Raw genomic sequence first — 27964 nt, forward strand, 5'->3', positions numbered from 1 at the left:
TGAAAAAGGAATTTCAGCAGGTGTCATTTGTATATATGGGGAACCTGTTGAAATTTCCTCTTCATCGCAACAGTTAAAGCTGCAGGTGCCCTGCCCTCTTTTAAATCTGGTCACTCTAGTATAGCTCCTGCAGCTTTAACTGGTGTGATGAAGAGGGAATTTCACCAGGTTCCCCATATATACAAATGACACCTGCTGAAATTCCCTTGGCTATACAACTCTTAAAGATACAGGAGCCCTGTCCTCCTTTTCATATGGTCACCCTAGGCAGGGTGCGTGGGTGGGTGTCCCCCAAACTGGGCTGCGCCCTCGCCCCTCTTTCTCCCCTTCCTCAGGCCGTCTGCTGCAAAGGGAAGCAGTCCTGGGGACTCGCCTGCGCCGCTCGCAGTTCTGGTGAAACCGAAACCGAAAGCCACCCGCGCGAGGCTGGCTTGGCGGGGCGAGGCTTCCTGCGCCATCCCTCCCGGCCCCACCCCTGCCCGGCTTGGACCAAGCGCCGACCTCCGCCTCGGAGACGCTGTTGCGGCGGACTCAGCTGCTCCCCTCGCGTCCAGCGCCATGCTCCGGGACAGGCAGGATGAGGTGGAGGTAGGCGCCGCCCTTCCTTGCATCCCGAGCAGCAAGAGATTTTTTTAGAAGGGGATGGGAGGGAATACGCTGTGGACCAGCTTCCTCCAACTTGGTGCCCTCCAGGTGTGTGGGACTGCAGTTCCCATCATTCGCAGCCAGCCAGATGGAATTGCAGTCCCACACACCTGGAGGGCGCCTGCTTGGAGAAGGCTGGTCTGGATAGTGCTAGTGAGCAGCGGCAAATACATTATTGCAAATGTCTCCAGGGGCAATAATAATAACAACATGATCTCCCTTTCCGGGATCAGATCAAAAATGTAGCCATCAATGGCTGCTAGTCCTATGCTACCACGAGTATTGCAGGCAGTACGCCTATGTACAGCAGTTGCTGGGGAAGATGGGTATGACGTTGCTGTTGGGTTTCCTATGGGAAGCTGGTTGGACACTGTGTGAACAGAATATTGGACTAGATGGACCCTCGGTCTGACCCAGCAGGGTCTTATGTTCTTAAGATACTTCTAGCCCAGTATCCTGTTTCCAACAGTGAGAAGTCCACAAACAGCATGAAGGTAACATTGCCCCTCTATTGACTCCCTACCCCAGAGGTATGTTGCCTTTGCACTAGGAGGTTCTGCAGTTAATAGTTGTTAATAGACACTCCCCCCCCCCTTTTTTTAAACCATCTAAAAGTTGGTGGGAGCTGCTAGCAGAGGGAGAGAGAAGCACCTTAATTTTCAAAGTAGGAACTGCTGGAGCTCCTGGATCAGCCCAGCTCCCTCAAATTCCTGGCATTTGAGATCATATTGTTTATCATATTGTGAGAGGCAGGCACTCTGCTTATGCTCAAAGGCGCTCCTAATTACATCAGCCTCCTCCAACTTGGCACCCTGCAGGACTACAAATCCCATCATCCTACGGTGTAGTCCTTAGTCCAGTTGTCTGGGAGCAATGGGGATTGTAGTCCATCCAACACATCTGGAGGGCACCAGTTTGAAGCAGGTTGCTGTACATGTTGACATGGCTGAGCCCTGGCACAGATGACAGGTTCAGCCTTGGCTCAGATTAAAATGTGAAGAGAGGTTTCAGGAGCAGAACAAGGGGTGGATATGCTTTGGGTGAAGAACTCTTAAATGCCCAGCATGGAATGAGAATGGGCATAAGGTAGACCTTTATCTGCTGGTGGGCTACGGTGGCTTGTTTAACCCTCAGTGATTACCTGAACGGGCCCAAACGTATTGACAAAAAAAAGATATCTCCCTAAATCTCCCATCCAAGAGAGCTGTGGGTATCACATGGCGATGTAGAAGAGTGAATGCCTTCCTATACTTCGAAATATTTACTTGGCTTAAAAATTAACAGAATTCAGGTAAATGCCAAATATCAAAGGCAAGCAGGTCTTATTTTGAGTGAATTTTGAAACTCCATATCTTTGATACACTGGATAATAGAAGACCTGTTCTTATAAAGACCATATGAAAAAAAAAATCTCCCCAGCCCTAGTTTGACACTCTAATTAACCACTATCCCACACTGAATCTTGCAGAAGCTTGTATTAAAGGAGCAGAGAGGAGAGTCCAAAGTGCATTATACCATACAGAAGAAAATCACACAAGGCCATGGTGGGAACCTGGAGAAAGAGAAACCATGGGCCAGTAGGTCTCACATTCTTTCTTGCAGGCAGTGCTTCTGTTTCCTTCTTACAAGAAAGCAACAATGTTTGCGTATTGCAGACAAACTCTTCCGTGTTTACAAATGGAAATAACATGTACGACACTTCGATGGTGGAACATTTGCTTTGCATAAAAAAGGCCCAGTTTCGCTTGCTGGGATCCCCAAGGAAAGGAAACCAGATAATAAGACGTGGAGAATTGATAGTATTAAGTGAAATAAATCTAGATGCACAAGAAGCTGACTTATACTTACAGCTCCATCACACCAGCGATTTATCGCACACTCGCCATTCCTGGTATGTGGATTTGCAGTGCGGAACTCGCACGAAGTCCCTGTCCTGCACTCATTTTGCCCCTTCCCTCCCTTGTTGTGTTTTATTTTGGTGTGGGGAGAGTCTGGATTATTTCCCCCATTGTTTTTTCCTTTGTAGGGGGGCATGTGCTAATGGAGTCTTGTTGATGAAAGGGGTGTGCGGGGCTGTTCTCCTCCAGCATGGTCATCATTGTATGGATTTTTTAGTGCTCCAACCACACCGCTGCCCCCCCCCCAAATTGCCTGCAGAAATGGAGCCCAGATGAAACCTTAAATTGCTAGATAACAAAGCCAGAGGGGGTGTGTGTGTGCTTCAGAGTACCACAACCAATGAACTGGAGGAGGAAGGAGAAGGGGTGGAGTGAGGTGGAAGAGCAAACAAGCGTGAACACCCGTGAAAGAGACTGTGCCCATAGCTAGACCTAAGGTTTATCCCTGGATCGTCCAGGGGTCAAACCTGTTCATCTAGGTGACACACAGGGGATCCAGTGCTCAGGCAGGGGCGAACCCTGGATGATCCCAGGATAAACCTTAGGTCTAGCTGTGGCTTAAGTGTGAGGGAGCCCTTGGTTCTTCTAATTTAGTATTGTCACCCTTCACTGAGGCTCTCCATGGTTTCATGCAGGATTTTTTCCTAACCCTACCTTGAGATGCCAGGAATTGAACCTAGGACTTTCTGCATGTAAAACATGTCCTCTATCACTGAGCTACACTCCTTCAGGTGGTGCGCTTAGATAGTTCTCTGCAGCTAGCAGCCACTTGGGCAGTTGGGCCAGTGCTGATCGCAGTCTGAAGGCATCTATGCATTTTCGCAGGTCCATATTATTTATCAGGTGCAAATAATTGGCCCTGTGCTTTGCGTTCTGGTTTCATTAAGGGTGGCAAAGAGCGTGTGTGTGTGGAGGGGACATCTGGCATAGGTGAAAGAGCCATTGACATAGCAGTCATTCAAGCACTGAGAAATCTGCAGAAAAGAGGAATAGGTCCCCAGCGCCTGCCCGCCCCCACCTTACATGGTCTGCTGCGTGTTTCGTACCTAAGAGCTTCAGGAAACTGCTAAGAATTTTCCTCTGCTGCTGTGTGTGGGTGATATAATAGAGACACTCAGGCTCATGTTTATCTTGAGCAAACTGTAGAGCCAGGGCAGTGGGGGGGGGGGAGGTATGGGGACAGTCCCTTGTGCAATTCTGATGCAATCCAGAACACCGGGAAATTGTCCTCACTTGCCAGCGAGGCCAGGTGGCCCGTGATGAGGACACATCACGAGTCACAAACCATTTGGGTTTCTTTATTCGTATCTAATCTACCTGTAATTATCAGGCTTCTTTCAGGTGTCTGCTGTCACTGGAAAGCACGTTTGGAAAGGCTTGAGATCCAAGTTGAGAGCCAGTGTGGTGTAGTGGTTAGAGTGCTGGGCTAGGACTTAGGAGAACCAGGTTCTAGTCCCCACTCAGCCATGAGGCTCATTGGGTGGCTATGCACCAGTCCCTGACTCTCAGCCTGACCTACCTCACAGGGTTGTTGTGAGGTTAAAAATAGAGAGCAGGGCCATATAAGCCACCTTCGGCTCCTTGCAAGAGAAAAAGGCACAATATAAATATAACAATAAATAAAATAAGTTATATTTCTATGTTCTGTCCTCTCAGTACCTAGATATTTCTCTGCTACAGAAAACTCTGGAGGTGGAGCAGTAATGGTAATGATGGCTTGTAAGAGCAGACATCACACCAAGCTGTAGCTAGCACAAACTGTTTGAAGACACAGGCTGCGTTCAGACGACACTTCGGTCTGAGTGGTGTGGGCTTCTAGCATGTTGCTTTAAAGTGTCATGGTAAAAGTTGTCCATGGGGTGGAGTTCACCCACTACGTGGGGTAGTCTTCTCTCCTCCCACCCCGCCCGCCCCACTGAATGGCGGTGCTGGTTCCTGCTTACTGCATCGGGGCACTGCCATTACGTGGAGAAGGGTAGAGCGAGGGAGAGAGTCGGAAGACGTGATGCGCCTTGTCGCCTTAGCAACAAGTGGCGGTGGCACACCTCTCTGGAAAATGTATCCATCTGCCAAAGGAAGAAGGTGACGGCCTTGGCGGGTGGATCCATTTTTCAGAGAGGGGTGGCGGGTGGATCGGTCCTCAGAGGAAAAGCAATCTATCCGCCCCTTCCTCCTTTCAGCACAGCTAAAACAATCTGTAGCGGGATGGACTCAGTAAGGACACCCCACTGCAGATTGCTGTAGCTGCGCTGAAAGGAGGAAGGATAACTCTTGTGGTTTGACAAACCACGTCAAGTCATAGAATCATAGAATAGCAGAGTTTGAAGGGGCCTACAAGGCCATCGAGTCCAACCCCCTGCTCAATGCAGGGATCCAAGTTGTGGGAGACATTGTTCACCTCCTGCCCTGCACGAGAGGATGGAACGAGCTCAGGTTCTCCCCTGAGAGCATCAAGTAAGCTCTTTCTATCCCCTCAAGCTGATAGCCACATGGATCATGGGTCGGGGGTGAGAGGGCAAAGGGACGTGCATGTCCCTGGGAACACGGGAAGATTCCTCCCGGACTGTGGCGCCCCATCCAGGGACAGCATGGCTGGAGCTCCCCAAGCACATTCCGCAACAGAGTTCCTTCCCATGCCTAGAGCAGCCGGAGTTTCTGCCACTCTTGCCTGGCAACTCTGTAGATATGAGAAAAACTCCACAGAGCCCACCACACGACACACAACACAACGGTTGTGCAGGAACTCTCCTCTGCACAGCGTTGATACTCTGCGTGAAGTGTGTGTTTTTATAAAACACACACACACCATTGCATGGAGTTTTCCTTCCAGACGACACATTTTTTAACGGTGGTGTAAAAACGTCACCACGGCGTTCTAAAACCATTGTTGACTAACATGTTGTCTGAACCGAGCCACAGTTTCTGATTCTGGCTTGCTGACTGTAAACCATGGCTTGTGTTAGGATGGAGCTCAAACTCCCTGGTTTGGTTTCAGATGCTGAGTCAGACTCGGAGGCAGAACTAGAAGAAGCTCAGCTAAGACAGGGAGCAGGGGAAGAAAGTCCCCAAAACTCTACAGGAGTCTGGGAGGAATCTTCCCAAGTACATAGAATCATAGAATAGCAGAGTTGGAAGGGGCCCACAAGGCCATCGAGTCCAACCCCCCGCTCAATGCAGGAATCCACCCTAAAGCATCCCCGACAGATGGTAGTCCATATCAATCAGGAGACCTAGGTTCAGAGATCGGCTTCCCCCCACTCCCCCATTCTTTGTCGGAGGGAGCATCAGAATTGACAGATCCCAAAGTCTGCTGCGGAGTCAAGTGGGCAGAATTGAGAGGAGGTGGGAGGCAGTCTGCCAGACTAGCTGCACATTTATTTATTTATTTTAGACATTTGTATCCCGCCCTATATCACTAGGATCTCAGAAGTTAGGTCAAGAGGGCCCACCCTGAAGGAGGATTCTGGTAAAGGTTGATTGAGCATAGCGGGGAAAACCGTCCATAGAGGCAACTGCCTTGCTTTGTTGGGCTAATTGAGCTTAGAGGATAGTTCCTAGCCTTCACAATTATTCCAGGTGTGAAGAGCTCTCTCTCTCTCTCTCTCTTTACTGAATAAAGACTATGTGGATTGCACAGCGGATCTCTTTGATGTCTCACATTTTGCTGGGAGGGTTTAGAACTATAACAGCTTGTCAGTTTACACTTCACATCAAACTCTAGTTAAACTTCCCTAACTATGGTTTGGTATGATATCTAAAATTAGCTACTGCTTCTTGTATATCTTTGGAAGAGATTGCATTCGAGGTGTTTGTATCGGGATGGAAAAAAGACACTGATTGACCATTCCCATATTGCACAGTCTCTGCATGCCAAATCAGACCAACATCCGTCTAGTTTCGATTCTTTGCCAGTAAGCCGCTAGCCAGTAAGCACTAGGAGGTCCAATAGAAATTAGCCAGTGTCCTACTGGTGAACTATGGTCTATGTCATTAGGGTGACCATATGGAAAGGAGGACAGGGCTCCTGTATCATTAGTAGGTGTATTGAATTTCAGCAGGTGTCATTTGTATGCATGCAGTACCTGGTGAAATTCCCTCTTCATCAAAATATCATATTTTCCGGCGTATAAGACAACTGGGCGTATAAGACGACCCCCAACTTTTGAGAAGATCTTCCTGGGTTAAAAAGTCATCTTATACTGGGCGTATAAGACACCCCCCAACTTTTGAGAAGATTTTCCTGGGTTAAAAAGTAGTCTTATACGCCAGAAAATACAGTAGTTAAAGCTGCAGGAGCCCTGTCCTCCTTTCCATATGGTCACCCTAAGAGTCTATGTTCTATCCATCCCTGGTTTAGAGTTGCAAGTGGAACAGTTCCTAGTTCAAATCCTACCCAGGCCATGAATTTCCGGAGTGGCCTTAAGCAGCTTCCAGAGGAGAGGGGTTTAGCATGCACCAAGGGGGCAGGGAACTTCAGGCACCTCCCTCACCCCTTCCTTTTCCAGAATGTTTAGTTTTAATTCCTGCCCCCCTAATAAAACACATACAAAGCATTTTCTAATTATTTTACTTACGGAAATATAAAGAAAAACGGGCAGCATTCTATGCAGTTGTTCAGTAAGGCCCAAACAAGGCATGATGCTAAATGCATATTTAGCAATGGGGCTTTCAAAAAAATAGCTATGTGTGTGGCAGTAATCCTGTCACACCCTGGTGTGATCTAGAAAATCCGCCCCCCACCCCCTGGCCCCTGGCAATCTGCTATGAGCCCCAGATGGGAAGCTCTCATTCATACTAATAGAATTCATGGGGTTGTGGGGAGAGATTTTTGTCAGGACTGCAGCAGGAGAGGTATTATTATTATTATTATTATTATTATTATTATTAATTTATTTATATAGCACCATCAATGTACATGGTGCTGTACAGAGTAAAACAGTAAATAGCAAGACTCTGCCGCATAGGCTTACAATCTAAGACCTTTCCCCTCCTCATGCCTGCTATTATGTATATTTTTAAAAACCACAATGTGATTGCAAAAGATGCATTTAACATCACACCTAGTTTGGCCCTAAGAAGAGTAGACTTTAGGGGGAAATATGAACGACCCTGGTTAAGTTACGAGAGCTTCTGTATTCTTGACGGTGACCTTCACACTTCTGGTACAGCTGGAGAAAAGCGTCCGCCGACTACGGGAAAAATTCTATGGGAAGGTGAGCATCTCAGATGCTGTGAAGCTGATGCGAAGGTTCAGCAAGAATCATGATCTTGTCTGCAAGTACATCATCCTTTGCAAAAACGAGATGGCAGGTGAGTTGGGCATTGGCGTATAGTCAAGTGCATAGGGCTGAGTGAGAGATGGGGGCGTGGGGAGGCCCCAGCGCTCTGTGAGTAGACAGCCAGGGCCACAAGACGGTGAAGAGGTAGGTGATGCAGATGGCTGCAAACAGAAACAAGAAGCTCAAGAATGTACGTGTCACTTCAGAGCAGGGGCAAGCAACTTTCAGAGGTACAGGGCCATTTTTGCCCCCTCCGTCAGCCAGTTTGCAGGGGGCCCTCCCCAAAAGGGCTGAAATTGCAGGTTTGCCACCAAAATTCTGCGTCGACTAGTGCTACAGAGTGCTACAGAGGTTAAATGTAACTTATTTCCAAGCTAAATGAAACCTTTTGGACACATTGTAGCAGCTACAGGGCACCAAAAGGGCCAAATGCAGGTTGCAAAGAAGCTAAATTTGGTCCTTTGGGTGCTGTGTAGCCGCTATGAATGCCTTTGGTTTTTAGGTATTTTTTTTTAATTGTGGGGGTAGTGGGAAGGGTGCACTGGGAGGCGGTGGGAGGGCACATGTGACCCCTGGGCTGCACATTGCCAACCCCTGCTTTAGAAGATTCAAACTTGGCGTTGCTGTGCTTTAGAAGATTCAATCTTTAGAAGATTCAAACAAGGCCATCGAGTCCAACCCCCTGCTCAATGCAGGAATCCACCCTAAAGCAGCCCTGACAGATGGTTGTCCAGCTGCCTCTTGAAGGCTTCTAGGGTGGGAGAGCCCACAACCTCCCTAGGTAACTGATTCCATTGTCGTACTGCTCTAACAGTCAGGAAGTTCTTCCTGATGTCCAGCCGGAATCTGGCTTCCTTTAACTTGAGCCCGTTATTCCGTGTCCTGCACTCTGGGAGGATCGAGAAGAGATCCTGGCCCTCCTCTGTGTGACAACCTTTTAAGTATTTGAAGAGTGCTATCATGTCTCCCCTCAATCTTCTCTTCTCCAGGCTAAACATGCCCAGTTCTTTCAGTCTCTCTTCATAGGGCTTTGTTTCTACACCTCTGATCATCCTGGTTGCCCTCTTCTGAACACGCTCCAGCTTGTCTGCGTCCTTCTTGAATTGTGGAGCCCAGAACTGGACGCAATACTCTAGATGAGGCCTAACCAGGGCTGAATAGAGAGGAACCAGTACCTCACGTGATTTGGAAGCTATACTTCTATTAATGCAGCCCAAAATAGCATTGGCCTTTCTTGCAGCTGTATCGCACTGTTTAGACTGTGCGACAGAACAACACATTAGACTGTGTTGTTTTGGACATACTCCCCAGACGGCATCCCGCCACACACACACACTCAGTCACAGGTTGTTTTCATTTCCTGGTCGCTAAATTTAGATTCTCGGTTTTAATATTGAAGACCTTCTTCGTTTTGATAATGCGCTTTCAACCTGTTCTAACCATGTGTTGTTCTTTAGATATGGACCCAGAAGATCAAGTTAACCTCAATGATGACCCCGTGGCTTTGGTAATGCTCTCTCTGTTTGTCTTAGGCAGAGGCTGTTATTGTTGTATTTTAAAGAAAAACAGCCATTGGATGCTGCAATTAGGAGGGAGGAGGCCCTAAATCCTTTCCCCACTGCCCATTTTCATTCATTCATTACATTTCTATATCACCCAATAGCTGAAGCACTCTGGGTGATTTACAAAGCTTTAAAACTTACAAATATATTATACATAGTATAAGAAACAATTTACATATTATTATTATTATTATTATTATTATTATTATTATTTATTTATATAGCACCATCAATGTACATGGTGCTGTACAGAGTAAAACAGTAAATAGCAAGACTCTGCCGCATAGGCTTACAATCTAATACAAACACATAAGCAGACACCACACATAGAGACACACATATACCTAAACAATTGTCCCTGCAAGGGACTGGAGGCAACTGAGGAGATTCTTTTCCCTGTCAAACCCCCCTCTTCAAGTTGCTTTTCTCACTGTGGGGGAAAAGCAGCTTGGGAACTGATTTTCTCAAGGCAGGAGCAGGAAGGACAGGGCCCAAGCAGCCCTCTCATCTAAGGTTTGATCCCCCCCTACATGGGGTTTATGTCCTGTCCCCAGGCTTGGAGACTCAGCATCACCCAAGGGGCTCCAAGCTCTTGATCATGCTATTTTGGGGAGAACCCTTGGTATCCCATTATCCGGCTTCCTGTCCTGAGGATGTACGCCTTGTCTGAAACTCAGACTCTGAGGATGACTCCCCCTCAGCTTCACTTGTGCTTCAGTCCCCACCACCACCAGGAACATGAGGCCACAGATAAAACCATGAACTCTTAAAGACCTGGATCCATTAGGAGTGTGGCCTTCAGCAGCCCTGTCCCTGCCATTCTACCTAATGCCTCAATTGTCTGCAGTCCTTTGCTGGGACAACAGCTCTCCTTTTACTGGAGTGCTCCAGCCAGTATCTCCTGCGGTATGCTGTCCAAGGTCCTGGCATTGTCAAGAGCTGGGCATTATCAGTTGTGATACAGACATATCTGTGGGTTTATGTGCTGGTAGCGGTGTGCCCTGATTGGATGCTGATATGACAATGGGGGTGAGGCAGTCATTGTGGGGGTGGCTATTTTAAAATTTAAAATTTACATTTTTTAAAAAGGGAAATTATTTGCACGTGGTCTGGAGCTAGTGTAAAGTGGTGCCATGTATTATTATTATTATTATTATTATTATTATTATTATTATTATTATTATTATTATATATTTATATAGCACCATCAATGTACATGGTGCTGTACAGATAACACAGTAAATAGCAAGACCCTGCCGCATAGGCTTACAATCTAATAAGTTGTAGTAAACAATAAAGAGGGAAGGAGAATGCAAACAGGCACAGGGAGTGTAAAGAGGCACCGTGTAGGGTGAAGCTAACAGTATAGAGTCAGAACAAACTCAATATTTGAAGGCTGTAGGGAAAAGAAAAGTTTTTAGCTGAGTTTTAAAAGCAGTGATTGAGTTTGTAGTTCTCAAGTGTTCTGGAAGAGCGTTCCAGGCGTAAGGGGCAGCAGAAGAAAAAGGACGAAGCCGAGTAAGGGAAGTGGAGGTCCTTGGGCAGGCGAGAAGCATGGCATCAGAGGAGTGGAGAGCACGAGCGGGGCGATAGTGTGAGATGAGAGAGGAGAGATAGGCAGGGGCTAGACCGTGAAGAGCTTTGAAGGTCAGCAGGAGAAGTTTATATTGGATTCTGGAGTGAATTGGAAGCCAATGAAGAGATTTCAGAAGTGGAGTGACATGGTCAGAGCGGCGGGCCAAGAAGATGATCTTAGCGGCAGAGTGGTGGACAGAGACCAGCGGACTGATGTGAGACGAAGGAAGGCCAGAGAGAAGAAGGTTTTGTATAAGGCAGGGGTGCAGAACCTCAGGCCTGGGGACCAAATATGGCCCAACTGGGGCCCATCTGACTCTGCAGGGTTCCCCAGATGTCCACAACCTTTTCCCCTGATCTCAGATCGTTTGGTGATTTCCTAGCTTTATGCAGTCTTTCCTCATTCTAAAAGGCTGAAATGCTTCTCCAGAGGCTCAGTTACTGGCAGTAAGAATCTTAAGATAAATAGGCTGACATTTTTCACCACGCCCACCACTGGGATGTCCCCCCCCCCCGAGAGCTTAGGAACCTTGGTAGCTACCTTTTACTGAGTCACACCATTGGTCATTCAAGCTCAGTACTGTCAATACTGACCCTGTTCTGATGACACGCTAAGCCACGGTGGTTAAGCATTTTGAACTAAACATTATGGCTTAACGTGTCATGTGAACCATGACTTAGTGTGTCGTGTGAACCATTCCTAACCATGGTGGCTACAGAGTCATATTTTAAACACGCTCACTAACCATTTGCTGCAAAAGCGTTAGTGGCTTAACCGTGGCTTAAGTGCGTTGTCTGAACAGGCCCACTTAGTGACCCTTCTGGGGCCCATTTGGCTCTCCAGGGTTTGAAGCAGGATTCTCTCTTAGTCCTACATGGAGAAGTCGGGGATCAAACCTGGGACCATCTGCATGCAAAGCAGGCGCTGTACCACACTGAGCCACAGCCCTCCTACAGTGTCTCTGAAATGCAGTTCGGCTTCAGCTGAAAGAGATTCAGCCCTGCTAGGAAAAGGCATACATGTGCTTCTCTTGTTGTCCATGTCCAACCCACTATTCTGAGCCATTCAGCCATTTTGTTGCTGTACCTTCCCCGTGCTTGTGTGTTCCGCTAGCGTACCTGAGGTGTTCCACCAGCTTCTCCGTTGTGGCAGAAATGTATCTGGTGTTCTGCTACGGTAGCAGAGCGAGCCTCCCACTGAATCCTGTTGCTGCCTCAGCTGGTGGATCGGGAGTGCAGGTTTGCATCATACATGAACGATTGAATTATCCACAGCCAAAAGCATGCAAAAAGTCTTGTGCTGAACTCCAGAGGTGGTGGTCAGTTTTAAAATCCCAGCCCCCCCCACCTTTTAAAAAAATCAGCAAGGTTATGAACAGGAATAGTATTGTACAGTTTTCCTGTTAGGGCAAGGACTGAGAGGGAAAGCCACACTGGTCATGGTAGGAGAAATATGCAGTCACAAACGACCGTTTCTGTATAATAATTTCTAGGTGACCTCATTCAAGATCTTAAGAACTACTTGATTTCACGCTGAGTGTTATCTCTGCGGAAGTGTTTTATATAGAGAGGAACAGCAGAGTTAACATTCAATATAGGCATGTTGACTGCCTAGGGAGCTTCGGCTATTGGGCGGTATAAAAATGCAATAAATAAATAAATAAATAACAACAACAACATTGCATTAAAATCATAATGTAAATTACGATGATTTCATGATTGTCAGCATTTGCCAGTGAACCTGTGAATGTTTGGACGTTTACTAAGTTAGTCTGGTTTTAGAGGGGTAAAAGTCTTGTGGCACCTTTAAGATTAAGGGCTCGATCCTAAGCATGTTTAGACAGAAAAAAAACCTACAACTAGCATGCCCCCAGAGAGTTATGGGACTTTTTTCTGACTAAAGACATATAGGATTATACCCTTACTACTGGTTGGGGAACGCTGGGAGTTATAAGAGTTTTTTTCCTGTCTAAATTGTGGCAGAAACTTTCATGGACTGGAACCCACATCACCAGATACATGAAGTGTTATCCTCACTTGGCATATATTATACACACACACACACACACACACACACGGGTCTGGAGAAACACAAATACTAAAACAGTGAGGCCAAAAGAACAAAGGCAAAGGAAGTGGGGCAGGTGACTACCAGGAGCAGGGCCTTCTCTGCTGTGGCACCCCAGCTGTGGAACGAGCTCCCTAAGGAAGTTTGCTTGGCACCTACTTTATATGCTTTTAGACGCCAGGTGAAGACCTTTTTATTCTCCCAGCATTTTAACAGTCTATAAATAAATTTTAACTTGGTGTTTTAAATTTGTAATTTTGCATGGCTGCTGTTTTTATCTGGTTGAGCTTTTATACTGTATTTTATATTATGGTTTTATACTGTTGTTTTATACTTTGAATGATTTTAATTTTTGTGAACTGCCCAGAGAGCTCCAGCTATTGGGCGGTATAGAAATGTAATTAATTAATAAATAAAATAAATAAACATGAAATGCAAGCAACAAAGTAATGTTTCTATGTAAAGCTCAAACCCATACAAGATAAGTATAATGACCATTCACAACAGTAGTAATTCATGACCGCACAATTGCCTTAGCTTTGCTGTGCTGATTTAACAATTGCAACACAAGAAAAAAGCTGTGGTCCCCCTGTGACTTAAGTAAATAGAATCATATTTACTGATAGTCCAGTTCAGCAATTTCACAATGCATCTGTTAATTTTTAATTTGAGAGTGGTCTGGGATTTTGTTGACATTTTATTGAATTTCAGGCATTCACTGTATCAGATAACATAATGGCACGATATAAATTGTAGCAGTGGTGCAAAATTGCAGGCATTCAGTTGCTACTGGTACCAGATATTTCATCTACATTTTAATCTATTTTGCTGCTTGTTTTTTAAAAAAGATATTGTTACTGATATTGTCCTAATTATTCTGGATGAGGCAAGCTATAATATAAACAAATAACCCCCTAAAGCTTTATTAAACAAAACTCACCTGCTGAGTCTCCCTAGTTGAATAATGTTATGAGTAAGCTTACATGACCCAATATCTTGGACTTTTAGGGCTTTTCTACTTTTAGGGCATTTATTGTTTGCTCAGCATTCCCTACTCTGTAGATGACAACGTGATCCTCCAGTTTCACGTCTGTGTCTAACCAACACTTTCAGCAAGTTTTTTTTTAGAACAGGGAAAATGTGGCATTTAATTGTGAAAGTGAAAGAAAGCACAGTTTCCTCTTGTGTATTCATGGTATTCCACCATACCACAGTGCCACCTAGAGGTTATGTACCAGGAATGGAAATGCTTCTCATGTAGTGTTCGGATCAATTCTGTGCTCTCAAGACCAAATTCTTGTTTCCACTTCGGGCCAGACTAGATGTGTCCCAAAACTCAGCCAGAGCATTGGTAGGCGTCTTTGCTGAGGACTTTAACTGCCATATAAATTTGGGACCTGGCACCTCACAAAGGAAGGTAGTGGGGGTAAAGAAATTGAGAAGCAAACAAGAACAAGATCCCATCTCACTGGGGTGCTCAGGTCCCCATCATTGAGAAATGCTGTCTGTTTGTTATTGAATTGTTTTGTTACTGAAATATTAGCTGCCTTTCCAGTGTTCCCTATGAAGAGTTCTTTGTAACTCAAAAGTCTCTCTCTATCTATCTCTGTGTTCTCATATGGATTTAATCCAGTAAAAGATGTCGCCTTATCTATATTGTGTATCTTATTCTAGGGATCAGTGGAGGCTGGTGGCTCTGATTTCAGCGGGGCTGTGCATCCATTCTTGGTTTCAATCAGAACCAGCTGGAACTCTAAAAGTACTATCCAAAGCGCTGAACCCAGGACAGCTCCTTTAGAATTCGGGCTGGTTCTGGCTGAAACCGGAATGGATTTACAGCCCCACCAAAATCAGAGCCACCTGCCTCCACTGCTATGGCTGTAATATGGCTACAACTGTCTATCCTTCTGCTGTTCGCTAACCACTTCCAACCCTTTTCCTCTTCTTTTAGAAAGTGATAGATAAACTAAAGCAAGAAGAAGAGCAGAAGAAAAAGGTGACTGGGGGAGGAGGCAGATATTGGGAGGAGGTGAGTATTGTGCAGGGCACGGTCACTTTGTAGATCTTAATTTCCTGACAAATCATTCATGTTTGTTTTTAAGATCACCCACTGTGATTGGTCGCACTTGTCAATAATAATGCTTTTTAACTTTGAATAAAACAAAATAGGTCAAGCCTAAAATGACCTCTTTGCCACTTCTAGGTGGGAAACAGGAAAGTAATTGCTTAATTACCAGTAGCTGCATTCCAAACATTTTGCCTTGAAGAGGTTGTCAGGTAGTTTGCTAGGCAACTCCAAAGTGCTTCTTATCCCCAGAGCCACGTGAGGGGAGGGGATGGGGATGGGGATGGTGGTAAGATAGGGTGACCATATGGAAAGGAGGACAGGGCTCCTGTATCTCTAACACTTGCATAGAAAAGGGGATTTCAGCAGGTGTCCTTTGTACACATGCAGCACCTGCAGAAATTCCCTCTTCATCACAACAGTTAAAGCTGCAGAAGCCCTGCCCTCTTTTAAATCTGGTCACTCTAGTATAGCTCCTGCAGCTTTAACAGTTGTGATTTATTTATTTATTTATTTATTTATTGCATTTCTATACCGCCCAATAGCCGGAGCTCTCTGGGCGGTTCACAAAAATTAAAACCATTCAAAGTATAAAACAACAGTATGAAACCATAATATAAAATACAATATAAAAGCTGATGAAGAGGAAATTTCACCAGGTGCTGCATGCATACAAATGACACCTGCTGAAATGCCCCTTTTTAATACAGCCTTTAAAGATACAGGAGCCCTGTCCTCCTTCCCATATGGTCACCCTAATTGCCATGAAATGTAGTATGTGGGAGGCAGGTAAATCTGACCTTGGGGACACAATCCCATCAGGACATTTTCTGTGCAAGTGCCACTGAAATGAATGGGACATGTACAGGAGACCTAACTTCTTGGAGGATTGTGCCCCGTGATAATTACTGCAATGCCCTCTACATGGGGCAGCCTTTGAAGACGGTCCGGAAACTGCAGCTTGTGCAAAATGCGGCGGCCAGATTGATAGCTGGAAAAGGGAGATTTGAGCATATAACACCGATTCTGGCCCGCTTGCATTGGCTGCCTATATGTTTCCGAGCCCAATTCAAGGTGCTGGTCTTAACCTATAAAGCCTTGCACGGCTTGGGACCGCAATACCTGATGGAACGCCTCTCCCAACATGAACCTACCCGTACACTGCGCTCAACATCTAAGGTCCTCCTCCGAGTGCCTACTCCGAGGGAAGCTCGGAGGATGGCAACAAGGGAGAGGGCCTTTTCGGTGGTGGCCCCCCGACTGAAATGATCTCCCCGATGAAGCTCGCCTGGCGCCAACGTTGTTATCTTTTCGGCGCCAGGTCAAGACTTTTCTCTTCTCCCAGGCATTTTAACAGCATTTAACAACGGTTTGTTTTTAATGGACCCCAGAATTGTTTTTTAAATGGATACTGTTGTTTTTATACTGTTTTTATGTTTTTTTAAATTTTTGTATACTTTTAATGTTTACTATTTTTAATTGTTGTGAACCGCCCAGAGAGCTTCGGCTATGGGGCGGTATATAAATGTAATAAAATAAATAAATAAAATAAATAATCAGGGAAGTGAAAGACACCATTTGAATTTTCCACCTCAAGCACCATCATGTCCTGCACTTGACCATGACAGCAGGAGCTCAGTCCCATATTGACCATATTTGGATGGTCATATCTCAGCTTTGATCTGATTGACAATTTTGGCACAAGCCAGGCTATTAAAACCATTTGTAGTTCTTTTAATATCCTGGCTTGTTTTGAGGCCATTAAACATCGTTTCCCTCTGTGGACAAATGGGAAATTAGAGTCAATTGAAGCCTTCCTGGTTTGTTTGCATGCAGGAAGAAGTGGAAGGGCTACAGCAGAGGCAAAAGGCTCCTTCATTCACATCTTGGCTTATCAAGCCAAGATAGGGCCATTCAGACATTCCCATTTTGTTCACCAGTCACCACTCTGAAGATCCAAAATGCCTAAAACAGAAAGCAATGACGACTTTATTCCATATTATATTGGTATTCAGTTTTTAGGTCAGGACCCCCAAGTGGACTCTACCTAAGGTGGTTCATGCCAGTAACACAACTTCCCTTTTCTTACTCTTTTAAAAAAATCTTTTTAAAGGAGGAAGACAAGAGAGATGAAAAAGAGAGTTATGGGTGGGAAAGTGGACTAGATGCAAAGGAGGAATAAACCGCTTAAAATTTCAGTAGATGTCACTTGCTTAGATATTTGTGTGTTGTTGTTTATGTGCATGCAGAAAATTTCAGCATAAGCCTTATGTTTGTGCTTTTAAAAATCTGTTCTTGGCTCTGCTCTTGACTCTTCCCCAAATTGGTGCCTTCCAGAGGTTTTAGACATCAACTCCCATCAGCCCCACCCAGCATAGGCCTGTGGTCAGGGATGCTGGGGGTTGTAGTCCAAAAGATCTGGAGGGCACCAGGTTAGGAAAAGATGTTCTATAGGATGACTTGGGGGAAGTCACTCTTAAAATACTGAAAAGGTTGTCACACAGAGGAGGGCTAGGATCTCAGAGTGCAGGACACGGAATAACGGGCTCAAGTTAAAGGAAGCCAGATTCCAGCTGGACATCAGGAAACACTTCCTGACTGTTAGAGCAGTATGACAATGGAATCAGTTCCCTAGGGAGGTTGTGGGCTCTCCCACACTAGAGGCCTTCAAGGGCAGCTGGACAACCATCTGTCAGAGATGCTTTAGGGTGAATTCCTGCATTGAGCAGGGGGTTGGACTCGATGGCCTTGTAGGCCCCTTCCAACTCTACTTTTCTATGATTCTATGAAAGTTTTGAGGAGTTATAAACAGAGAATTTGGAGCAGATATGCTCAGACAGTCTTTCATGCCCCGGCAACACCCACTGGTGAAGTTGAACTTTATTTCTTCTCTTTGCAGAACCCAAGGGACAAGAATGATGACAAAATCAAGGTGAGATAGGTGGGCAGTTGTGGTTGTGACATCACCATGGGGTTGGGGGAGAACAAGGGGGAGAGAAAATGAAAAGCCACCGTATTGACAAGTTTACGCCATATTGTAATCCATGTTAATTAATCTGAAGTAATGCCTCCTGGTCTCCTCATGGCACTATCACATTCAATATCCCATCTGGCCAGCAGAAAGGATGTGAACAGGAAATCACAACCCCTGATATGGATACACACTTCAGCCATATGTTAGCTCCCTTGGCTGAATGACTGGGTAGTGATAAGGGATAACTGAACTGAATTAAATTCTCTGGGAAATGAGAAGCAGTATGTGTGGCTGAACCAGTTTTGGAATACTGTGTTTCTTCGATTCTAAGACGCACTTTTCCCCCCATATAAACATCTCTAAAAACGGGGTGCATCTTAGAATCACGGGTGCGATTATTATTCTTAGAATCAAAGCTTTTTTTTTCTGTTGGTGGTACTGAAATTAATGTGCGTCTTACAATCGAGGAAATGCGGTAATTTCATAGACTAGTAGAGTTGGAAGGGGCATTTTTAGAGAGGTTGCTGTGTTAATCTGTTGCAGCAAAAAACAAGGGAGCCTTGTGGCTCGTTCAAGATTAATGCCTGTATTATGGTATAAGCTTTTGTGGACTAGAGTCAGCTTCATGATACATATGACATTGGCAGGTATATATCAATTGAGATAACAAATTTTTGGTGACCTACAGATGTCAATTGACTTAGCAACACTAGGATGTTTCTGTTATCATCAGTTACTGGTCTTGTGAATGGTTACTGCGCTAACGTAATTGTCACATACCGTATTTTTGGCACTTCATTACCTTCTGATTTCGCTGTTTATATTTTTTTCCCATTTATATACCCATATATAAAAGATAGACCTGCCAACTTAAGATAACACTGCATACATCTAATATAGCGGACCCTAGTCTGCGAAAGCCTATGCCATAATAGATCTGTTTGTCTTCAAGGTGCCAGAAGACTCTTGCTTGCTTTCTTCAGCTTTGGAAACAGATCCTATGGCCTACTGCTGGTTTTGTACAGACACTGGCTGGGTTCACACAACATGCTAACCCACACTCAGTGGTTGAGTATGAGTTGTTGCTGAACTATGGGTGGTCTGTTGAACCATGGCTTAGTGTGTTGTCTGAACCCAGGGCATTTTCTGCAGGGTGGCTTGTTAATCATTCTGAACAACCAGACAACAAACCATGTGGCCTTGAGGTGGCCTGTTTGAGAAAAATAAGCCACATTGAATGGTTAACAAGCCACCCTGCAGAAAACGTCCTGGGTTCAGACGCAGTTCACCAAACAACCCACATTTCAACAACCACCACTGAGCGTGGGTTAGCGTGTTGTGTGAACCCAGTCAAACTGTCACATCCACCTTTGGCTGCTTGAGTCCAAATGAGCCTTGTGGCTTCACAGATCGCCACAAGAGAGCTACAAACTACTGTCACCCAGCTGCTCTGAGGCACAAGTCGGCTCCAGTAGGCCTCTGTCTGCCTAGCCTTTACTCTCTGCAGAAATGGAGCACCAGAGCACCATCTTCCTCAAACCAAGAGCCCTTTAGAGTGCCTGAGAATTAAAATTGGAATACTGACACCAAAGCGTGCAGGGCAGGGCATCCATTCCCTCCCCCTTTGATCATAATGTGTCTAGACAATTAGTGGTCAAACAAAGGGAGATTTAATTGAGTTTAAGAAAAGTGAAGTGCAAGGGGTGGGAGTGAAACAGTATTAAGTAAACAAAGCGTTGCTTATGCCACGGCTGCAGTTATTGGGAGCCCTCCTGGCATATTAACTGGTAGACAGTACCCATTTCAGATGGCAGTACCCAGCATCAGAGCATCCAGGTCAAAGGTATTAGTTCTAGGAAAGGATTCATTTTACCTCCCAAGCCTCATGGTTGTGCCTACTCACCCGTGAGCAGTTCCAGTGGTGAGTCCCAAACCACCTTCGTTTCCCCTGCAAAAGGGCCAACGCCCATCGTACATGTTCAGGAGGAATGCGGTAACAGAAGCTGTGCTCTTTCATTCTCCCGCCCTTCATTTACCACTTGCAGAACTTGGAAAGGCACGAGGGAAATTATTTTAATCTGGCGGTGGAAGGGAGTTCCTCGCCTTTTCATCTTTTGGAGGGAAACTGAGTAGGGTGACCATATGGAAAGGAGGACAGGGCTCCTGTATCTTTAACAGTGGCACAGAAAAGGGAATTTCAGCAGGTATCGCTTGTATGCATGCAGCACCTGGTGAAATTCCCTCTTCATCACAACAGTTAAAGCTGCAGGAGCCCTGCCCTCTTGACCAGATACAGAAGAGCTTTAACTGTTGTGATGAAGAGGGAATTTCACCAGGTGCTGCATGCATACGAGTGACACCTGCTGAAATTCCCTTTTCTGTGCCACTGTTAAAGATACAGGAGCCCTGTCCTCTTCTCCACATGGTCACCCTAAAACAAACACAGGGAGCCCTTGAGATTACATCTGCACATGTCCTGTTTCCCCCCCCCCCCAGGAGGTTGCTTGGCAGCTAAAGGGCTTGAGTCTGACAGAGAAGAACCTTCGCATGTTCAATAATGCCCAAAACAACTGCATCCCCCCTGTTGACAGACAGTTTGCCTGCCAGCCCTGTGACAGTATGTGGTGGCGACGAGTCCCAGAGAGAAAAAAGGTAGGTATGTGCACAGGCTCACCGCTGAGCATGTCTAAAATACGTTAGATATACTGTCCGGGAAAGCCGCCAAATGGCTTGACAAAGAAGGATAAGACCAGCCGGTAGCTAGGCAACGAAGGTGTTTATTTACAGAAGCTAAACAGTGCAGGGAAAGGAGGGGAAAACGGGGGTTTGACTGCAAAAGTCAAGGAACAGGAACAGTTCAAGGAGCAGGCTTGTAGAGTAGTCAATGTCCAGTCCAAAGTCAAGGGAGCGTGGCAAAGGGGAGATTCGATAATGCAGTCCAAGTTCAAACACAGCCAACAGTCAGCAACAAACCAGTAACACAGTCCAGAGTCAGGGGCAACAACAGGCAAGACGTTGGAATCCAGAGTAGGCAGACGTGGTCACGGGGTCCGGGAATCAAGACAGGAATCAGAATCCAGGCGTTCAGGAACAAGGCACGAGGTCACAAGATCCAAGAGCAAAGGCTTCCGCCAGAATGCTCAGATAATCTCTGACCACTTTGCATGGCTCACAGCTGCGCTTTTATGCTCAGTCAGAGTGCTGAGTCATGGTCTCTCAGCTGATCCCTAATTGCCTGGCGTTTCTGGTGGAGGCGGCGAGACCAGCGTCTGGTTGCCTTCTCCGCCCGCAACTGGCTGAAACCAGGCTTCTCCGCCTCCTCCTCAGACCTCTGCGGCTCCTCCGTAGTCTTTGCTGGCATCAGGCCCTCAGAGCTAGCAGAGGTCCCAGCTGGCCTTGGCTCTTCTCCCTGAGGCTCTGCCACAGTCTCTGCCAGTCCAGCCTCCTCACTACCTGAGCTGGGCTTCTCGGTACTAGGTCCAGCCTCTGCCACCTCCTCCTCATCTCCTGACTCCATCTCTATGCAGGGCATGACATATACGCTGTCTGTGTGTGCGCGCGCACATGTGTGCGTTCTATCCTATATAAAATGCTAGACTGCTCCTTCTCAGTAGTTATAGTTTTGCCCTTTGGCGCCATCTAGCAACGTTTCTCAGAGCTGAGGCCTTCTAGGGAAGTTCCAGAAAAATAACTGCTGGGCCCTTCCGGCCTAGCAGATGGGCCAAAACCCACTCTCAGTAACTAATTTGTCTCATGAGAGTAAATTTGACAGAAGGCTAACCTCTTCACCAGTTATAATTGGTTCAAAATCTTAGAAACGTGTATACCAAAAACATTGCATTCAAAGAAGTCCTAACGAAATAAATACACCTGTCGTATGTCAGGCTTTTTCACTAGTATGTCTATATATGTACATGATTTTTGTACTTTGCTTAATGTATTTTAATGGTTTTTCATGTGAACCTCCCAGAGAACTTTGGCTATGGGGCGGTATAGAAACATAATAAATGAAATAAAACAATGAATGGAAAGTAGGGGTTGAATGACATCACAGGTTGGCCCTTTGAGAGGGATGCTTTGAGAATGAGGGGTGCCTCGTCTGGATATTACCTCTTGATTCTCCCATTTGCCTCCCTCCTTCCATTCTCTCCCCACTCATGTCTAAATCTAAAAGAAAAACTCAAGGCCAGGAGCAGGGAGTGTGTGGCCCTCCATGTGTTGATGGACAGCAACTCCTATCATTCTGTTGCAAAAATAGCTCATTCCCTGGTGTACTAAGTCCAAAACAGCACACAAGGAGGAGAGGAGATGAAGTATGGGTCTAGCAATGTTTATTCTGCAGAATAAGAGACACAAGGAGCTAATTGCTGCGAAGCATGTGCCTACCCTGCAAGGGAGGTAGCTAGGTTTTATACACTATCTTCTTTGGTGCTGCATACGTAGACACCATCTAACAGGAGATTTCTAGCTGGAAAAGAGAATACATGGCATGTTCTTTTGGCAAGCATCAACACAAAGAGATAGGTACTCACTGTTCCTTAAGAGAACATTAACTTGATTTTTGGTTATCTAGGAATGCTCCAGCCCAGATATTCCGACTTTGCAACATTTCGTTAGCAACTACCGTAGCAACTCTTTCCCAACAATTCCTCACCATAGGCTATGCAGGCTAGGGTTGCTGGGACTTGCAGTCAAAAAACACCTGGAGGGCTACCTGTCCCCCACTTAGGACCAAGTACACGTGATAGCAGCTGGCCTGTGTTAAAATAGTGCCTGCTATCAACACCATCTAAAGAGCAGAGGGGATTTTGTGCGTGTGTGTATTTGTGTGTGTGGTGGGGAAGAATGAAAATCTGCCATGGGTTTGTGTGAACCCTCTCCCTGCTTTTCGCTCTTCATCTCATAACCACACCAACCAGCCATATTTTCTCTGAGAGGTCCATCACACCAGTGTTTTATCATACTCGTAGTATGCCTGGTTTGCTGTTTTGCAGCACGGTACTCACATGATGTCGTGCCTGCCTTGCAGTTACCCCACCTCTTTCCCTCCATTTTTCATGTTTTCCTAAAATGGGGAAAGTCTGGTTTATTTCCTCCATACGGGATTAAAGCGCCCTTCCGCCCCAGTGTATTGACGTCCTCATGCTATGTCCTTTTTGAGGGGACGTGTGCTTTGAACATGTGCTTGCTGACAAAAGAGGAGAGCGGGGCGGTTCTCCTCCTCCAGCACACTGTGTCAAACGACAGGGCTTTTGCTGCTCCAACCCTCCTTGCCTGCAGAAATGGTGCCCAGCCGATTAAACGTTGAATTGGTAAAATGCTAGACAACAAAGCCAGAGCGAGAGGGGGAGGCTCACATGTCCATCATCCGACAAGAACCATTGAACTGGAGGTGGAAGGAGAAGGGGCAGGGTGGGGCGGGCACAATAACAGGAGAGCAAATAAGTGAAAAGAGAGTCCCCCAGTATAGCAATGATCATGAAAGGGACCAGCACTTGCCGCGCTAAAGAAATGGAGGTCAAAATTGTGGGTGCATACCAGGAAAAAAAAGTAGATGTGATGTTGCTGTCAGTAGAAGAATCTCAGGGCTGCACTCCATAACAACAACGTGCTGTAGAGGTTCCGCAGGACCCAGGTTGTTGCATGTGGTTACTGTGCCCAGGTGGGGTGGGTCATTGCCAGGGCTTTGGCAGTGGAAGCTGGTGGCTCCAACGTCAGTGGGGCAGTGAATCTGCTCTAGGTTTCAGTCAGAACCAGTCGTACCTTTGCACCTTGGATAGCTCCTTTCGAGTTCTGACTGGTTCTGACTGAAACCCAGAGTGGATTCACTGCCCCACTGACATCGGAGCCCCCAGCCCCCACTGTGTTTTGGTGCCTGCTCATTTTCTCCTTCAATGGCCTCCGCAGGTGTCCCGTTGCCGCCTGTGTGGGACCCGCTATGACTCAGTGCCTTGCAACAAAATGTGGGGCCTAGCAGAGTTCAAGTGTACTGAGTGTGGACGCAACTTCAGGTGAGAGGCAAGAACAACGTGTGTCTGGAAAGGTTGCCATTAGTGCCTACATTTATCCCAAAGCACATGGAACTGGGCCTTGAAAATCTGGTATTATTGTATTTGATAAATCTACGGAATCGAAGTTTCTTGCTATGTATTTTACAGGGTGTTACGGCTGATCATATGTTTGTTAGTCTGTCTGATGGCAAAGAGCCCAGGATAATTTATTATTTCATCAATGGGAGCAAATGACAGAAGATGGTTTCCTGATAGCTGGGAATCTCTCTTGAGTATTTGGAATGAGATACCCATTAGAGTTTGGGGAATCATAGAATAGCAGAGTTGGAAGGGGCCTTCAAGGCCATCGAGTCCAACCCCTTGCTCAATGCAGGAATCCACCCTAAAGCATTCCTGACAGATGGTTGTCCAGCTGCCTCTTGAATGCCTCTAGTGTGGGAGAGCCAACATCCTTCCAGATGAGGGGAGCAAAAAATGTAGTTTGCTGTTTGGAAAGACTGTTCACTGAGAGATTTTAGCTCGAGTTAGGTAGAAACTGAGATACAGCCTTGTGGGAGGTGTTGTACAATTTGCCCATTTTGGGAGTCTGCTCCCTTCAGGTAGGCTCTGAATATTTGTCAATAGACAATATATTACAAAGACACCATACATTCTTGTGTTTTCTCACCCAAAGGAAACTAAACCTAATAGCACAGATCTGGAATTTCTCACAGATAGAGGAAGTGGGGAGTGCGTAATTGATATTATAAACTAGATTGATTCCTAGTTGTTTTGTGTGATTTAGTCTATACTGTAATGCTCTTCCTGAGAGAACTGTAAAAAAAAAACGTAATAAAAAATTTAAATATAGGAGATCAGAATGTGGAAGAAAAAATAACCAATAAACATATAAATAAAGCAACTCCTCCATCTGCTCTCCGCAGGGGATATGGCCAGATGGGGACCCCATCTCCCTGCTACAATTGCCATTGCCCAGCCTTTCCCAGCTCTATCTTACCTCCATGCAAGACCTCAGGCCCACGAACCCGACAGCAGCATTCCTGCTTTGCAGAGGACTGCTACAACCGAAGAGGTAAGATGGAAGGTGCCGTGAATGGGACCTGCATCCCCATGGGTCCCCTCCATGCATAGAATCACAGAATAGCAGAGTTGGAAGGGGCCTACAAGGCCATCTAGTCCAACCCCCTGCTCAATGCAGGAATCCACCCTACAGCATCCCTGACAGATGGTTGTCCAGCTGCCTCTTGAAGGCCTCTAGTGTGGGAGAGCCCACAACCTCACCAGGCAACTGATTCCATGTGTGCTGTGTGTGCATGTGTGCAGTCTTTTTGGGCGCCATGCTGTGTGACACTCAAGTACTGTTGGCAGAAAGGAGAGTAGAGTGGTGTGTTTTTTTTTAAAAAAAATGGTAGCAAAAGCCCTGTCCCATTCTTCAGCTGGGGTAAGAAGCACCTTCCGGTGTATTTGCCTCAAATACTGGGGCATTCTGGGAGTTGTAGTCCAACACATCTGGAGCGCCCCAGGTTGAGGAAGGCTGTTCTAATGGCTCTTTACGAAATGCACTTCATGTTGAAGAGAACGAGGATGATGTGCAGATTATTATTTCTCTAGCGTAACGGGACTTTTCTCTTTACTGCTGCCATGGCACTAACCCTGATCCAGCATCAGTAACTTGATAAGAGGGCAGGAATTACTGCCAAGGGTGGGGTGGGGTGGGGTGGGAGGGCATCCACACTGCCAGCTAAAGAAAGTGGAAGCAGGGGGTGTAGGAAAGTGCGCTGATGGATGGATGGGGCTGTTAGAACAAAACGCTTCCATCCCAGCTCTGTGGATGATGCGTCTGTTTGCTAGTATCGCCTTGTGTCCTGCTGTCTCCTACAGAGCGTCACGTGCCAGGAACCCACTGTGTGCATCCACGAAGCCGGGTCCGTAACCACTTGCCCAAAGTGATCAACCCCAGCGAAGAGCATGACAGCACCGGCTCCACAGTGGCCACCTGCTTAAGCCAAGGCAGCTTGGCAGACTGCGACATCGATGAGCTCATCCTGGAGGATCTGAAGGAACAAGACGAAGAGGAAGATGCCGAGAGCAATAATTAAGCCCAGGACGCCTCAAGTAGCCCATAGGAGACAGGTGACGGGTTACAAGTCTCCTTCATATTTCCTAAGGTCTAAGCCTGCCAATTGTACTAATGTACATGAATGACAGTTCCTCATGCCAGGGCCCACGTAATAATAGTTTCTAGCCCTCTTTCTGTCTTTTTCTTCTCAAGTGTGGCCTTGGTTTTGTTGCCTACTATCGATTTCTGCTTTGGAGAGTGCATCTTCCAGACATAACTAAACAACAGGTTTAAACTGGTTTTAATAGTCGTTCTCTCTCCTGAGAGAACAATAAAAATGGCCAGTGTGGTGTCGGAGGCCTAGTACTCTTTGCATGAAGAATTCTGAGCACCCTCAACAAAATTCCCAGGATCCTTTGGGTGAAGTTAACTGATGTAAAACCAGCGTAAGCTAGTAGTGTAATTTTGCTCCTACTGTCCAGCCAAGGCCTTGACCCTTCCTACTGGGGCCAGTTGACTGTGGAACTTGACATTGCCTTAACTTGTGGTCAAATCCACCTTAAAAGAATTAAAAGGCTTTAAAAAGCTGATACGTTTACGTGCTGTTCATCACGATCTTCTAGCGACTCCCTGAAGGTTTGTATGCAGCTGGAAAGAGAGGACCGTGTGCTCCAGGGCGAATTTCTGCTGGGCTGGTGCACACTGTACGTTCACACGAGATGGACTCGCAGTTAAGAAAGATGTATGTGATTTCAGCTCATTGAAAACCAGGCAAGCTGGCAAGACAACAAGGTGAGGAGCCAAGATGCTCCCCCCACCCCCCGGCCTTCATTATTAACTTGTTGTTGCTGCTGCTTTAGGGACTGGAAGCCATAGACTAGCCTGACGCCTTTCCTTGGAGAACTTGCAGGAAGAATGTGAACAGTACAGCTAGCACGTTTTTAGCAACATCTTGTCCCTCTTAAAGCTAGTTTGGCTCGACATAAAAGGTTCCTTTTAGACAACAGGAAAAGCATACCACTGGGGTGGAGTGATGCAGCAATTGGGAGTCTTCCACAGAGACTGGGTTGGATCCAGGTTTATGCTGGACCAACTGCGCTGCTGGAACTGGACTTCCCCGCCCCCTCCTTCCCAGCCTCTCCAGCCACTCAAAAATGCTACACAGAAAGTCAGGACACCCTGCTGAATGGGTTGTGCTATGATGTGGAGAAGGGGGGATTCCCCCCTCCCAAATTAGGCAGAGGGCCCTTAAGTGAGCAGAGCCGTTTGTCTTGCAGGAAGTGCCTTCCTTTAATGGAAGGCGGATTCTGGATCCAACCACTGTATTCGGCTTACAAGCCTCCACGTTTGCCTCTTGGGCCCAAAAATCACAGATAGGGGAGTTATGACTACCAGTGCTCTGTTAAAAGGCAAAATCCAGCTTTCTTCCATATGAGCATGCAGGAAAGGCAGTTTTATTTTAAATTGTTGTGAGATTTTTATTGCTGGAAACCATTTTGGGGATTTAAAGCTGAAAGGCAGTATAGTGTTTTTTTTTAATATAAATGAACAAGAAAATACCCCGTGCAAGCTTTGTGTGATACTAGCATTGCTATTGAGAAGTCATATCAGTGCCCATGATATATTCATTTGTGAGCATCTGTGATGTCTTAAATCCCTGATCTTCAGGTTGAAAACTTTCAGATTTATGTTGCTCTGTCTTTCTTGTTTGTAGAGATGTGTTTTCTACCAGGTGTGAATGGATAAGATGAATTACAGGGTGTTCTTTCTTGCCCTGGTGCATTAAAAAATAAACAGATGCAAATTAAAATGATGGGTTTTCCCATTG

At 46.0% G+C, this 27964-nt stretch overlaps 1 protein-coding gene across 1 annotated transcript; it reads left to right on the forward strand.

Annotated features, from left to right (window-relative positions):
• The first annotated feature begins 506 nt into the window (after positions 1–506).
• LOC134394054 (shiftless antiviral inhibitor of ribosomal frameshifting protein homolog) lies at positions 507–27946 on the forward strand. The gene is made up of 9 exons (XM_063119181.1): positions 507–588; positions 7712–7853; positions 9280–9329; positions 14979–15057; positions 17990–18024; positions 20563–20718; positions 23974–24077; positions 25001–25149; positions 25959–27946. Exons 1-9 carry the CDS (start codon positions 559–561, stop codon positions 26174–26176), a joined length of 963 nt encoding a protein of 320 aa, XP_062975251.1. The 5' UTR covers positions 507–558; the 3' UTR covers positions 26177–27946.
• The last annotated feature ends 18 nt before the right edge of the window (positions 27947–27964 follow it).

Source organism: Elgaria multicarinata, chromosome 3 (assembly GCF_023053635.1).
Source record: "Elgaria multicarinata webbii isolate HBS135686 ecotype San Diego chromosome 3, rElgMul1.1.pri, whole genome shotgun sequence".
NCBI classification, from domain to species: domain Eukaryota; kingdom Metazoa; phylum Chordata; class Lepidosauria; order Squamata; family Anguidae; genus Elgaria; species Elgaria multicarinata.